Genomic DNA, 16,056 nt, shown 5'->3' with positions numbered 1-16,056 from the left:
AATATATCCTTTTCTCTTCCTTTGAGGTACTCATTTGGTCCAATTCATCAAAAACTATTTTTGTTTGAACTGTCTTACATCTAAGACTTGATTTTAGGGTTTATTGTCTTTTCACCTGTGTGAGTTCCTTGGCTTGACATTCCCAGAGCTTCAATTGATTCTCTTTTGCATATCTAAGGAAGTGCTGGGTTATTTATTGAATCCTAGAATCACAGGATCCTAGAGTTGGAAGAGACCTCATGAGCCATCCAGTCCGATCCCCTGCCAAGAAGCAGGAAAATCACATTCAAAGCACCCTCGACAGATGGCCATCCGGCCTCTATTTAAAAGCCTCCAAAGGAGCCTCCACCACATTGCTGCCATTTGGTGGTGTTTGTGGCAACCCTTCTCTTCTGACAGTTTCTTCAATTGATTTCTAAGGCTAAGATTATTTATCTAATCAAATTCACTCTTCAAACTACTGCAGAGTCTCACTTATCCAACATAAATGGGCTGGCAGAATGTTGGATAAGCGAAAATGTTGGACAATAAGGAGGGATTAAGGAAAAGGGCCGTCAAGCAGCATGAATTTCACATCTTGGCTTGGCCTTTTAAAGCCGTTTCTCTCACAAACGAACAACAAAAAACACAAACGCTCAACGCAAATAGGAGAGCTTTTCCAAGGACGCTGGATTGTGGGAATTTCAGGCAGCTTCTGGCCCCGTTACGCAAAAGGAAATTCGCCGCGTGTTCCTGCAGGCGGCTGCGCTGATTCACGGCGACGGAAAAGTACGCGTTTTGGGAGAAGCCATGAAGAAATAAGACGGGCCCGCGGCGCGAAAAGGACACTCGCTGATTGGCCACCGTGCAAAACTAGGGCGTCGTCTTTCTTCGTGACTTGTAAACAAGTCATGCGAACTTCCCTTCCCCTTTCCACCGCAGAAGCATTTTTAAACAAAGCAACACCCGCCAAGCTTTTTGTCCCTTTCAGAATCCCGTCCTTCCGTTAATCATGTAGCGCCCTTCGCGTAAAAAAGAAAGGTCAGCTCTGATTGGATGCTTTTCCCATACGACGCTCAGGGATTGGTCGGAATCAACGCCCCTCTCCTTGTTGCTGAGTTGCGCTGAAGGAGAGAGAGATGGAACGAGGAGGACTGTGGTTGCCATAGCGGCGGTGGCGGCTGGGAACCCGGAAGAGCAAAGGATTGTGGGTAACCCCTCTCTCGCCTTCCCGACAATGGCCTGCGGATAGTTGAGAGGGGGGCGGGAGCAGAGTTGTTTTTCATGGGCGTTGTTGGGAGCCAGAACGTGTGGGCTGTTTTGGCCTCAAACTACCGCCAGTGTTATGGATGGAGCCACTGGTTCCGGGGATGTTGCCCGCCACCTCACTTCCTCCTCACTTGTCGGGGTCAGAGGCAGGCCTTTGTGGGATCCGCGTTTAAAGCCCCCAAAATGGCTTGCTGTGCGTTCTTTGGACTGTGTGGCCATATTCCAGAAGCATTCTCTCCTGACGTTTCGCCTGCCTCTATGGCAGGCACCCTCACAGATTGTGAGGTCTGTTGGAAACTAGGCAAGTGGGGTTTATATATCTGGAATGTCCAGGGTGGGAGAAAAAACTTGTCTGCCTGTGGCAAGTGTGAATGCTGCAATTGGCCATCTTGATTAGCATTGAATAGCCTTTAGTTTTCAAGGCCTGGCTGCTTCCTGCCTGAGGGAATCCTTTCTTGGGATGTGTTAGCTGGTGCTGATTGTTTCCTGTCTGGAATTTCTCTGTTTTCTTTATTTACTGACCTGATTTTAGAGTTCTTTAATACTGGTAACCAGATTTTGTTCATTTTTATGGTTTAATACTGGTTACCAGACAGGAGCCGCCGATGGTCCAACGGGTTAAACAGCTGAGCTGTTGCACTTGCTGACCAAAAGGTCGGCAGTTTGAATCCGGGGAGCGGGGTGAGCTCCCACTGTTAGCCCCAGCTTTTCCCAACCTAGCAGTTTGAAAACATGCAAATGTGAATAGATCAATAGGTACCGCTCCGGCGGGAAGGTAACAGTGCTCCATGCAGCCATGCAGACCACATGACATTGGAAGTGTCTACGAACAATGCTGGCTCTTCAGCTTAGAAATGGAGATGAGTATCAACCCCCACATTCGGACATGACTAGACTTAATGTCAGGGGAAAACCTATACCGTTTCCTGGCTACCAGTATTAAAAAATTCTAAAATTGTGACAGTAAATAAAGAACAACACTCAGAAGACGGGAATTCCAGATAGGAATCAATCACAGCCAGCTAACACCTCCGAACAAAGGATTCCCCCAGGCAGGAAACAGCTAGACCTTGAAGGGCTATTCAGTGCTAATCAAGCTGGCCAACTGAAACATTCACACTTGCCTCAAACAGACAAGAGTTCTTTCTCTCACCCTGGACTTTCCACAAATAAATAAACCCCACTTGTTTATTTTCCAACGAACCTCACAACCTCTGAGGATGCCTGCCTTAGATGTGGGCGAAGCGTCAGGAAAAAATGCTTCTGGAATATGGCCATACTGTCCGGAAAACTCACAGCAGTCCAGTGATTCTGGCCACGAAAGCCTTCGACAACACATTACCCCCAAAATCCTCTCTGGTCTAGAGGATGTGGAGGGCATTTCCCTCCCGTCTAGAGGTCCCTGCCATTTTTCCCATTTAAAAAGGTGCCCTCAAATGCTGTGCGGAGTGCTTCTATTATATTTTGAGAATTCTGCCTCTTTGGGTCTTTTTGGAAAAAGGAAATACTTTTGTTCATGTTTACAACATTTGAAGGCAAATCTTTTTAGGGGAACGAGTAATGGGGGAAGCCTTCCATATTTCTTTTCTTTTTCTTTTTTTTTGGGGGGGGGGGGAGTAATATATCCCCCAAGTTTCCAGTTGCCCAACCCTGCTCTTTAGCACTACTCACCAGCCTATTTTTGCAATCGCCTAGGTTGTGTGTGGGAGTGCACAATCAATAGCGAAACCTATGTAACCACACTTAAGAAACCTAAGGAGGCTATAAGAAAGAAGAGACCACTAAAAGATATGTTTCATCAAGCTTCATCACAGTAATGTACGTCCACACATCATTTTTCACAACCCAGGTGACTTCAAAAATGGGCTGGTCAGTGCCCCACACATACTACTGCCCTGATTTGGCCCTCCTGACTTACTTATTTGGACCTCTGAAAGACAACCTACATGGTTTCAGATTCAATGACATTACAACAGCTTTGCAATCATGGGTCACAAATCAAGACCCTGAATTTTTCCAAAATGGTTTTGATGCCTGGGTTAAACGATGGCACAAATGTGTACAAATTGATGGTGACGATGTTGAACGGTAGTTTTGTGCAGAGGATAGTTCAGGCAATGATCTGTAGCAACTTCTGCTGTTATATGTTCATTCCTAACGTTTTTATGATGATGGAGGCATTACTTTTGGACTCACCCGCGTAGCATTTGCATTCTCTGGATCAGGGTGCTGATTCACCCTGTAACTTTTGTAGGCAATGAGTTGTAGAATCATAAGAGTTGGTAAGAGAACCATGCAGGAAAAGTACAATCAAAGCACTCCTGACAGATGGCCATCTAGCCTCTGTTTAAAAGGCTTCCTCAAAGGAAGGAGCTTCCACCACACTCTAAGGCAGAGAGTTCCACTGTTGAACAGCTCTCACGGTCAGAAAGTTCTTCCTGATGTTCAGGTGGCATCTCCTTTCCTGTCATTAGAACCCATTACAGTCCTAGTCTCTAAGACGGCAGAAAACAAGCATGCTCCCTCTTCCTTATGACATCCTTTCATACATTTATATATGACTCTCATGTCTCCTCAGCCTTCTCTTCTGCAGGATAAACATACCCTATAGGCTGAAGGCATTGTATTGGGGTTTTATCTCATTATCAAAGAAGAAAAGGAGATTAACTTCAAAGTTAATCTCAGACTAGTGTTCATATAATAGATAGAAGGTCTGGCAGACCCTGATACGTGTTCATATGGTAGCAAGTATTCTGTGTATTAAATTCTTTATGTAGTATTTTTAGGATTCCAGGTTTAGGAGGTCAAAGCAATTTTGCTCTTCCTTTTTTGCGGGTTACATTTCCATTATAGTTTCTGTCAATGACGAAATAAATGATGTGTGGTTACTGGAAACTAACTGTAGGAAGCAGTTTCCAAGACTTGATAGCTGGGTCTTCCTCTTTTCTTTTTTTTCTTTTCTTTTTTGCACCTCTAAAACAGAATGGCTAGGCAGTGGTGAGGAATTTAAAGCTACAACCCAACAATGTATGTGGGAGGATGAGTGTTCCAATTGTCTGCTACAAATGACCTCAAGCATTTACTTTGCAGTACAAAAGAGTAACCATTCCCCTTTTCAAAAAGAAGACTCCTCTGACATGGTCTGCAAGATAAGTGAGGAATGTGTTAGACCTGATATTCTTTGCAGAGTTTGTCTTCCAACAAATATCAGGGTTGTTAAAATCTCCCTTTACTATCACATTTAAAAATAGTAATATTAATGGATTTCGTTGGTTGTTTTTTGCTTGGCTTCCAGAGTTTATCTTATGGACCTCCTCACAGGTGTAAACATCCTTGATATATAATGATCCTCCCTGTTTGGTCTGATTTTCAGAAATTGGTAATAACTCTCTGTTCTTACATTCCAATCACAAGACTCGTCCCCCCAGGTTTTGATGATGCTAATTATATCATAGTTGCTTTTTGGTAGTTTCCGGTTGCTTGAATTCCAGTTAACTGAGAGCCTGCTGTACTTCCTGGTGGAAAGGAGATAAATGTAGAGCAATAAACTATGGAGAAACAAAATAGGCAGGCTTCTCTGATGGCTTCTACCATTAGCATATCAAAATTCATTCTTTTGCATCTGCAATATGTAAACAAATTATTTATTCATACTTCAGCAGAACCTATCCCTACAACTGCTGCTTGAAAAGAGTCAAGATATGAAAAGTCAAGTGGTGTAATACGGAAACAGAGGTTTTTAAGAAAATAATTCACATATAAGTATTCACACTACCTTATACGTATTTATGATTCTATTAATGTGAAAAGAAAACAGGTATCCTGCTTGTACAATGTCCTGACAGGGTACTCTTATAACAAGATCAACTATAACAAATGCATATTGGTATAAGTCACACAAGAACATATATCAACCCTTTTTCTGTCAATAATAGATGATTTAAAGTCCGTATATATTCACTGTACTGATACAGGTGGTATTCAAGAGTTCAACAAGGATAATAACGGTGGTATCTTGTAGTTCAAGAGTAAACACAACAAGGTAATCCTAGGTACATAGTCCTTGTTTCGGTATCTCCTTCTTCAGGTATGGTTCTTCCTTAGTATATTTAGAAAAGTACATGAAAGTCTCTAGTTTGTTGTGTGTAAATGGCTCTTCTGGGATCAGGGCCGGCCCCACTAATGAGGCACCTGACGCCGCCGCCTCGGGCGCAGGCCCGGGGGGGCGCCGTCAGGCTGGGCGGGAGGCGGGGCACCGCCCTGACGGTGCCCCGCCTCCCGCCCAGTGCGCCCTGGCCCGTCTGGCCTGCTAGAAAAGGCCAGACGGGCGAGCGGGAGTAGCGTGGGAGGCGGGGCCAGCTCTGACGCCGCTCCCCCCCCGCCCAGCGTGCCTTGGCCCTGCCTCCCACGCAGCGTGGGAGGCGGGGCCAAGGCACGCTGGGCGGGGGGGGGGAGCGGCGTCAGAGCTGGCCCCGCCTCCCACGCTACCCCCGCTCGCCCGTCTGGCCTTTTGTAGCAGGCCAGACTCAGCGGAGGTTTCTCCAGGCCGCGATTGCGTGGGAGGCGGGGCCAGCTCTGACGCCGCCCCCCCCGCCCAGCGTGCCCTGGCCCCGCCTCCCACGATGCGTGGGAGGCGGGGCCAGGGCACGCTGGGCGGGGGAGCAGCGTCAGAGCTGGCCCCGCCTCCCACGCTACCCCCGCTCGCCCGTCTGGCCTTTTGTAGCAGGCCAGACTCAGCGGAGGTTTCTCCAGGCCGCGATTGCGGCCTGGAGGAACCTCCGCTGAAATCTGGCCTGCTACAAAAGGCCAGACGGGCGAGCGGGGGTAGCGTGGGAGGCGGGGCCAACTCTGGCCCCGCCCCCCCCGCCCAGCGTGCCCTGGCCCCGCCTCCCACGCTGCGTGGGAGGCGGGGCCAGGGCACGGGGGCGGGGCCAACTCTGGCCCCGCCCCCTCACTATTCGCCCTGGCCCCGCCTCCCACGCAGCGTGGGAGGCGGGGCCAGGGCACGCTGGGCGGGGCCAGGGCGCCGGTGGCGGGGGCGCTTTTCAGCACCCCCGCTTTACATCAAAAAATATCTCCGGCCGGCCCTGTCTGGGATTTCTCAGTGCATCAGTACTCCTGTACTGTAAACATAGGAAAAGAAAAGAAAAACAAATTTAACTTGAAAACACCAAAATAGACATGCAGAAAGCACCCCCTATGATATATACATAATATCAACATATTGTGAGAGAATGTAGACTTACATGTGGTTGGGCTGTGCATGGTTGTATTCAAATGTTACAATTGCAAGCACCAGATAATCTACTGCTTGTCCTAAAATACCAAGCTAACCTATAGGTAGCAGGTGAAATCAAGTATATCATTTAACCCTTGAGGGAATACAGAATCAAGTTTGAATGACCAGTTGGTCTCCCTTTGTGCAAGAAACCTTTTTGTGTCTCTACGGGATTTTTCTTTCTCTAATGCAAAACACTTAAAACTGTCACAGGAATGGGATTTCTTGTGAAAATGTGTATATGGAGTGGAATCCATGCACCCATTTTTGATCCTCTATCGGTGTTCATGCATCAAGGCCAAAAGAACAATCCTATAGTAGCCAATAGCTTCTTCCTTGAGTAGGTGCCCTTGATTCTTAAAATGCATTAAAAGGTATCATAGCATTCTGGCAGTTTTCTTTCAGCACTGGTTATCTGAAGGGATACATAATGGTACCTGACTACTGTACTGTATGCACACATTTTCAAAACGTATCCAAACCTGGGCCCAGCATCTTCTTTCACCTCTTTCAACAAGAGTATCCCATATTTCTCATTAGTCCTGAATTCTACAATTTAGTTTTTCATGCTCTTTGTGACAACTGAAGTAACCCTTGAAACAAGAAAGACTACTCCATCTAGGAAGTTCGTACAAATAGGAAATACATCATTTCAAAAGAGCTTGTATTCTAGACTAAATCATGTAATATTTAAACTGAGAAAAGCTATTTAGGAATCTTACATTAACCGGAGCCCCCAGCGGTGCAGCCTGTTAAACCACTGAGCTGCTGAACTTGCTGACCAAAAGGTTGATGGTTCGAATCCAGGGAGCAGGGACAGCTCTTGCTGTTAGGATCAGCTTCTGCTAACCTAGCAGTTAGAAAACATGCAAATGTGAGTAGATCAATAGGTACCGCTCTGGCAGGAAGGTAATGGTGCTCCATGCAATCATGCTGGTCACATGACCTTGGAGGTGTCTATGGACAGTGCCGGCTCTTCAGCTTAGCAATGGAGATGAGCACCATCTCCCCTAGACTTAACGTCAGGGGAAAACTTTTACCTTTACCTACATTCATTTACCAGAAAGTAAGTACCACTGAATTTAGTAGGACTTTACATTTGAGTATTATTATTACTATTAACTTTATATCCTGCTTCAAGGCAGCTAACACATTAAAAATGCAGTTAAAACATATAAAAGTGAACATTAAAAGCAAATTAAACTATTATATTAACTTATTTGATCTGGATATTATTTTGCTTTTAGTTAAAGAGCATTAAGAGAATTGATTAAGATATGAAAAATGGAAGGACACTGGAAATGCTAGATCACAAGGAAAGTAGAGTATATGTCAGGATGTTGTGATTGAAAGTGAGACTTAGATTTTACATTCCCCTGTGAAAGGAGATTAACATTGTGTACATTGGTTACTAATATCATGTTTAAGGTAAAGGTTTTCCCCTGACATTAAGTCCAGTCATGTCTGACTCTGGGGGTTAGTGCTCATCTCCATTTCTAAGCCAAAGAGCCAGCGTTGTCCATAGACACCTCCAAGGTCATGTGGCCGGCATGAGTGCATGGAGCGCCGTTACCTTCCCGCCAGAGTGGTACCTATTGATCTACTCACATAGGCATGCTTTCGAACTGCTAGGTTGGCAGAAGCTGGAGCAACAGCAGGCGCTCACTCCGCTCCTGGGATTTGAACCTGGGACCTTTTGGTCTGCAAGTTCAGCTGCTCAGTGCTTTAACACACTTCGCCACTTCTATACACACTATATTATGGTATTGCTTCTGTTGACGTTTTAAGCTCTGAGAAGTGGTTGTAATTTTTTTTTGTATAATATCCTCTCCCTCACCAATGACTGAATAATATCTCATTGTTGGAAGGTCATTCATTCTGAATATGTCAATGGACATGATCATCAACGTTGTCTGATAAAAGCACTCTCATAATTTTTTCCAAAATATTTAATCCTAATAAGAAATTCCTCCCATGGCTATCATTATAGTAGGAATTCTTTCTGTTTCCTACAAGCAGTGAAGAGTAGCTTCATGAATTCTTTCTCTGTCTTATAGGTAAACCTCCACCATGAATTTTGAAACCCTTGACCCAGCTCTTGCAGAGTACGTGCCTGCCCTCCATCCTGCCTTGGATCCTCACCTCAACCCTAGCCTTCTCCAGAATGTGGAGCTGGATCCAGAAGGGGTACCCCTGGAGGGCATCCCTGTCCCCGATTCAGTGCACATCATGGAGGGCATGTACTCAGAGCTCCACACTGTTGTCTCTGAAGTGGGTGTCCCTGTCTCCTTCTCACACTTCGACCTCCATGAAGAAATGCTCTGGGTTGGAAACCATGGGGTAAGTGGTTCTTAGCGTATGTCTGTGATTTATCTAACTGGAATGAAACGGCTTTGTTAAACATCTTTAATTAACATTAAAAGGTTTGGAGTAATAGCATGATGTACAACCTAATGAATCTGATTTTAACTTCAATGAATTCCAAGACACTGTGTTTTATGCTCTGTCATTTTCTGTTCGTAAAAAGAATACTACATTTGTGACCTGACTGTCTTGGTGGGCAGCTTGAAAGTTTTTTTTCTTTAAAAATATTACAGTATGATGTTTCCTAGCTTGTAGGGTCCTGTTTAAATACTAAGATTTTCAGCTTGTTTTATTTTTAAAACAATATTCTTAGTTATACAGTGTTCGCTCACTTATTGCTGGGGTTAGGTTCCAGAACCACCTGCAATAAGTGAAAATCCGCAAAGTAGGGACGCTATATTTATTTTAATATTTATACATGATTTTAGTAGTTATACACTATTTTAAGTCTTTATCAACCAATAGTGTGTTGATAAATTGCCTTCTTCTCCTCCCGTTACCGCTTGGGCTCCTTTTCCCTCCCTTCGGCTTCTACTTCCTCCCTTCCTCAGGCTGTACATTGTATTTTTTATGATTTATAATAGTCTTTTAGAGTTTATTGAAAAACCGCGAAACAGCGAATCCGCAAAAAGTGAACTGCAAAGTAGTAAGGGAACACTGTATACTGTAATTGTTATTTACAGCAAAGGGAAAAAAAACTCTTTTATGGTAAACAAATACTCAAATCATTGCCTTTCAAACCTTTGAATAGCTTGTCATATCCATATTTATCTTTCAGCTACTTTCATAACTAAATTGAATATTTGCTCTTTCAGAGCGCTTTCTCCTTTTGCTGTCTAAATGACCTTTCATTCCACTTTGTCCTGCCATTTCAGGGACTGTACCATGAATCAGTAAGCAGCAGCATTCACTTCCTGAAGTTTTCTTTGAATTAGTAGAAGATAATTAGTTTTTGGAATGAGACTTTTCCATGGTATTTCATTTTCATTTTGTATATTTCTTTGTAAGGTAGTGCAGCTAGTCACATTGACTACCATTTGATTAAAAACAGGGAATACATATTAAACAGTTTTAAATCATTTTAAAATGAATTGTGTATCCAGGTGCTTTGAGGCTCAGTTTTGATGAAATTAGATGAATTAATGAATTGTTTCCACATTCAGATTATTCTATGTACTTGTTATAATTGCCAGAACTGAAACTTGTACATTAGAGGAAAAAGCAAGCTGTGGTTGGTAACTTGGTGTGTAAACTGTAGACCAAAGCAGGAAGTCTCGTGGCAACTAAATGAGATGAACTGTATAGTAAGGAAGATGGGTCATTGAAGGCGAATGTTTACCCGGGGGCCCCTTTACATGACGTGACCATCTCTGTTTTTCCACAGTCCCTTCCAGGGCAGGATGTGTGTGTTTACAGATCTAATCAGAAGTGAATATAACTAGCTTTCCTCTTTTTCAGGGTCATGCCACCTCTTTCTTCGGCCCAGCCTTGGAACGCTATTCCTCATTTCAGGTGCATAGCAGTGATGACATTCGACAGATCCAGAGCCTGGAGAATGGGGTGCTCTTTCTGACCAAAAATAATCTCAAATATAATTCCAGAGGTGGTCTTATAATCTTTGATTACCTGTAAGTGCTTTTCACTAACTTAACACTGGTTGGAAGTTGTCTTTGAAAACTATGAGATACTAATTGGATTCTATCAATGTTTTTCATCTACTTGGCTTACTGGAAGAGTGGGCACATTTAGAAACATAATGAAAGATTTCCATCTTTAATCATTTATCTGATGTGTTAAGTTCTTTGACAGCATAAGCTATATTTGAAAGATTCTGGTGTAGGTTTGAGATGTGTGAAATCATTCATATCCTGTCTTTCCTAAAGAAGAATTTTGTCAAATTTCAACACAGCTGCTAGGATGAGCCTGAACATTTTAATGACATAATGATGTGGTGTAATTTCTTTGCATGTCTGTGTACGAAGTAAATTGGGTAAGTTACTGATGAGAGGGAGACATTACATCATAATTAATCCTCACTTCTCCATTTTTCTCTCTCCTGTAGCATGGACGAGAGCGAAGATATGCACAGTCTTCTGCTGACTGATCCTAGCACCTTGCTTGTTGGGGGGCTCACCAGCCATGTGATAGAGATAGATCTCAACACAGTACAAGAGACCCAGAAGGTATAATGCTACTTATCATGGATTTGGGTGTTATTTCTGGCATTGGTTTTGGTTATTTAGAAGTCAAGCAGTTGTAAGAGAAAATGTTGGACATCCTAGTCTTTACACAAAGATGATCTTTACACAACGATATCTATAAATTCATGAGTGTGCAGCTAATGAAGTTTTAGTAGAACTTCATGACTGAAATTGATAATCTGGAGTAAAAATACAAGAAGAAAACTTCCCAACAAATATTGTTAGGTATATCTTTCTTCACCAACTTGGTTATTATTGTGATGTTGTCATATATTCTCAGTTCCTGTTATAAACATTTCAAAAGTATTTTTGCACTCCAATTTTTTTTTAAAAAAAATTGATGTGTGTCTCATTTTGCTATCAACATTTTTAATATATGAAAATTAAGGAAAAAAGAAAATAATTGGAACAAAATGTTGGCATTTCAGAACCAAAGTGAGATGTTAGCAATATGCTGTCAAGGATTGCTATCCTAAATTGATAGTGAGAAGGAAGTAGTGAATCGTTTTCCAGCTCCACAGCCCTACTTATGCTGGCCAAGGAAGGGTAGGGAAGAATTAGTGTTTAACTTTTCCATTTTTAAACAAAAAAAATGAAACCAGTTTTAATTTCCATAATTTCGAGAGGCCTTCAGAGACTTTGAAGGGCATTGATTTCAGTCAATACAAATCTGCCTCCATCCTGCCCTATTTCAGGGCCCGACATCAGTAAAAGTGGCCCCAGAACTGCACGATGGTTTTTACAGATATAACTGAGCCTCCAGGCAGATGTGACACCTTTATGTATTGATAATTTTCTTATACTGTCCTGTCTCTGCTGGCCAGTAGATCTGTGAGGATGGAATAATAGCTTGACTGAGTTATAGTACCATAATTTCCCATTCCCTGCAAAGCTGCTGTATATTCATTTTGTCTCTGTCCAGATCTTACTTCATTTCTTATGTGTTTATTTTAGTACACAGTGGAAGTGCCTGGAGTTACTATCATGAGACAGTCAAACCGTTTCTTCTTCTGTGGTCACACATCAGGAAAGGTATTACTAGCAACCTTATCTCAGCTCCCTGGATGTTTCACAGTCATACAGTGAGAGGGACCATATTGAGGTGTTATGAAAAAATCAGTATTTCAGTCCAAAGGACCAATCAAGACATTTGTATGCTAATCCTTTAGGGGGGAAACATGCTCAAATGCCACAAAGCACTAAATATAACTACAGTCGTTTGTGCATTTTTTTTGGTAGATCAAAAATTGATTAGAGCATTTCTCCATATTTTAACATTGTTCATTTCAGATCCACCTGCTGTATATAACTGTATATTAGAATCTGATACTAGTATCATCTTCACCACAACTTGTATTGTGTGCAGCTTGCATTTCTCAGATTGCAGACTAAACTGAAGGGCTGCTCTGTAGTGTGATTTTTAGAGCTTAAGGAGAGCTGTCAGGCTATGAAAATATTCAGAACACAGATTGGAATTACATGCTACAAGAACAAAGGAGCAACTGCTCCATTCGGCATCTAAGTCTGCTTCTGCTACTTTACCTGCCTTATTATAAAAAATCAGATTGGACTAAATTTTCTGTCAGTTCTTAATTTTGCCTTCCCTCTGGGGAGACCTTGAGGTGCCATGCTGCACTACAACAGAGTCTGCCCTTCAGACCAGTCTAATGTACTTTTTCTTGTCTTGAAATCTTAGAAGTGATAATGGGGAACCATGAATGCTGTATGACTTGTTGGAGGGTATTTAATTTCTTGCCTATGTACTCTTGCCTTGTGTTTGTCCTCTTCATTAACAAGAGGAGTTGCTGTTGTCTCACCCCCATTTTCTGTATTCCCTGGGCTGACTATGGAGTGGCTTCACCTAACAAAATTTCATCCCACTCCAGTTCTGATAGGACAGTATGGAGCCCAACACCTAGATATCTGATACCTAGATTTCACACAAGCAAATAGAGAAAGAGACAATGCTAATTCATTCTATGCTGTTGAATTTCTCATGTCTTTTAAACTTCTCTCATGGAGTTTCTACTGATTTTTTAAAATTAGGTGTCCTTACGGGACCTCCGTACCTTTGCTGTAGAGCATGAGTTTGATGCCTACTCAGGAAGTCTTTCAGATTTTGATGTTCATGGCAACCTACTGGTGACCTGTGGTTTCTCCAGTCGAATGAATGGCCTTGCCTGTGATCGTTTCCTCAAAGTATATGATCTGCGCATGCTGCGAGCCATCACACCTTTACAGGTCCACATTGACCCTCTGTTTCTGAAGTTCATTCCTACCTACACGTCACGTTTGGCCATCATCTCCCAAACAGGTAGGTCACTGAGCAGATGATTTCTGTCCTCAAATTCTGCTGGTGGACTTACTGGAACCACGGAGGTCTCATTTTTTCAACATCAGAGCTTCTGAAATAATTAACCTCAGTGTAAAGGAATGGTTTTGCTTTGAGTTCATAGCATTCAGTGTTTGCTTTAAAGCTTTGGAAAGAGAATGTGTTTCTTTTCTTTTTGCTTTTATCTTTTGTCTCACTTAGGTCAGTGCCAGTTCTGTGAGCCCACTGGATTGGCCAACCCTGCTGACATCTTCCATGTAAATACAGTGGGCCAGCTGATCATGAGCTTTGATGTGTCGGCCAGCAAGCAAGCCATGGTCTTTGGAGACTCCGAAGGCTGTGTCCATCTATGGGCCGATTCCCCAGAAATCACCTTCAATGCCTACTCCCGGGAGACTGACTTTGCCTTGCCTTGTATTGTGGACTCTTTGCCCCATCTTGACTGGAATCAAGATCTCATGCCCTTGTCACTCATTCCTGTGCCATTGACCACTGAAACACTATTATCAGACTGGTCAGCTGCAAACTCAGCCCCTGCCCCCAGGTAATTCCTTACAACAGGAGGTCTGAGGAAAACAATAGGTCTTTAAAGAGTTGTTTGAAAGATGTGTTGGTGCTGTTCAGTGAATCTCTCCTTTCTTTTCTTGTCCTCCTTACTAATATCAATACTGTCTTAATACACTGGCTAACACACATTGGTGCTTCAAATGTTAGCTCTGTTTCTGGGTATATTTGACTTGCTGTTTCCAAAAATGAAACCTGCTTTACCCTGTCAGTTCTAGTTTTTGAAATACAGAACATATGCCATGTACCAGTCGCCATCTGCTTTCCCATAACCAAAACCTTTTTTTTTTTTGGCTTGGACTCTATTATTTATGATGCTCTTACATTATATCAATTCTTCATTTAGTTTTTATTGATTTGAACAACTTTTCATAAACTGCCAGTTGGATTTTGTTGTATGACAAGTCGTGCTTACCAATTGGATTCTGTTGTATGACAAGTTGTGCTAGAAACTAAAATAGACAGTGGTCTGTTTATATAATATAATGGGTATCTCTGCAACATTTGGAAGGGAATGTACTATAATAAAGCCCTGTATTCCTTTGAGGATTTGCAGTACTCTTGAGGGGAACCGTGCATTATCCAGCAGAACTTGAAAGTTGTCTTAATTTTGTTTTGTAGACGAGCCCCACCAGTTGACCCAGAGATCCTTCGTACCATGAAAAAAGTTGGCTTCATTGGATATGCTCCAAACCCCAGAACAAAGCTCCGAAATCAGGTAGCTGTCGGGCAGCTGGCAACTTTGTCTTGTTCAGGACTTTGAGAGCTGCATTTCTGGGTGGTGGTTTGATGTATTACTAAATGTCTACATGATGTCAGGTGCACTGGTGGTTCATCTCTCCAGAGATTGCTGGAACACAACTGTCATTTGCCCTTTGTCTGTGCTAGCTAGGGCTGATGGGAGTTGCAATTCCACAATGTTTGAAGGACCACATGTTCCTCATTCTTGTTTTAGATTGAAGAAAGAAAGGAGGAGGATAGGACTTTTATCTTAAAACCTAAGTTTGCACTGGAATAGAACATGTTTTATATTTTAAGACAAGCCGTATAGTTTCACCTATGCATCCTTGTGGATGTTAATTAACTTAAAGAATAAGCACATCCTGTAAATTTGTGAGCATTGGCTTACTGTTTGTTGTCAATAACATATACCTTGTCTATTTGACCTATAAGAACATGCTACAGTAAAATTGGATTAGTAAACTTTGTACTGTATCTGTTGTATAAGGTAGAAGGTAGCTAAATATTCTGGATATGTAATTATTCATAATATATTATGTACATTTGAGTCACATAGTAGGGGGAAATACATTTGATAGGGTTGAAGTGGGTCCATATGCTGTTCTTAAATCACCCCTCCTTCTAGTGTGTGCATCACCTTTGCTTTAGAAACTATAAAGTGAGAATGGATGTGGTCTGCAAACTCTCAATGAAGGCTAGTATGCTCCTCTCTTTTGCAGATTCCCTATCGGCTTAAAGAGCTTGACAATGAATTTGACAATTTCAGCCAGGTCCCTGAATCCCCTATTGGACGAGAAGAGGAACCACATATCTACATGGTGGCAAAGAAATACAGGAAGGTGTGTTTTCCCCAGCTTTCTTAGATGATTAAAGGTTTTACAGAGGAAAGTATCAGCAGATAGGAAGATTTTCAGAAGAAAGCAGCATGTCATGAAATGCTGCTTTATTTGCAACATGCCTTGCAGGGTCCCACCTTATCCACACAATAAATTATATCTACAGTATTATTCAATCTCTATTTTGTATCATAACGCTTACTAAACCAGGATTAGTAAAATGTAGGAATCTTATCATAGTCTAATCCAAGCAGAATAAGTTATTTTCTTTTTTCAAATTAGGGAGCAAGAAAAGCTAATGGAGAACTACTGTAGAATTTGATGTTAGTTTTGCAACTTTCTGTGATATGAGCCGTAAGAAATGTACTGAAACATGAATTCTCATCTTAGTATCTTCCCAGATTAGGATCTGAAAATCAGATATGCTCTTGTTAGTGTGAAAAAGTAAGGCATGTTTCAATAGTTTCACAAGCTATTGAATTCTCTCACTAT

The 16,056-nt window shown here is 42.3% G+C and overlaps 1 protein-coding gene across 3 annotated transcripts in view; it reads left to right on the top strand.

Annotated features, from left to right (window-relative positions):
• The first annotated feature begins 1,078 nt into the window (after nt 1–1,078).
• pan2 (poly(A) specific ribonuclease subunit PAN2) overlaps nt 1,079–16,056 on the top strand; it is a 42,370-nt gene continuing 27,392 nt past the window's right edge. For 2 of the 3 annotated variants that reach the window (XM_008103995.3, XM_008103994.3), the window contains exons 1-9: nt 1,079–1,186; nt 8,584–8,866; nt 10,349–10,518; nt 10,953–11,073; nt 12,046–12,123; nt 13,138–13,405; nt 13,625–13,967; nt 14,609–14,705; nt 15,448–15,567. In XM_008103995.3, the coding sequence (XP_008102202.2) occupies nt 8,597–8,866; nt 10,349–10,518; nt 10,953–11,073; nt 12,046–12,123; nt 13,138–13,405; nt 13,625–13,967; nt 14,609–14,705; nt 15,448–15,567 (1,467 nt within the window). In that variant the 5' untranslated portion in view covers nt 1,079–1,186; nt 8,584–8,596. Of the gene's footprint in view, nt 1,191–8,583; nt 8,867–10,348; nt 10,519–10,952; nt 11,074–12,045; nt 12,124–13,137; nt 13,406–13,624; nt 13,968–14,608; nt 14,706–15,447; nt 15,568–16,056 lie in introns of all 3 variants that reach the window. The other variant, XM_003216940.4, reaches the window with a different exon arrangement.

This window comes from Anolis carolinensis, chromosome 2, assembly GCF_035594765.1.
Source record: "Anolis carolinensis isolate JA03-04 chromosome 2, rAnoCar3.1.pri, whole genome shotgun sequence".
NCBI classification, from domain to species: Eukaryota; Metazoa; Chordata; class Lepidosauria; order Squamata; family Dactyloidae; genus Anolis; species Anolis carolinensis.
The sequence above is the reverse complement of the archived record's forward strand: the minus strand, read 5'-3'. Positions and strand labels throughout refer to the sequence as shown.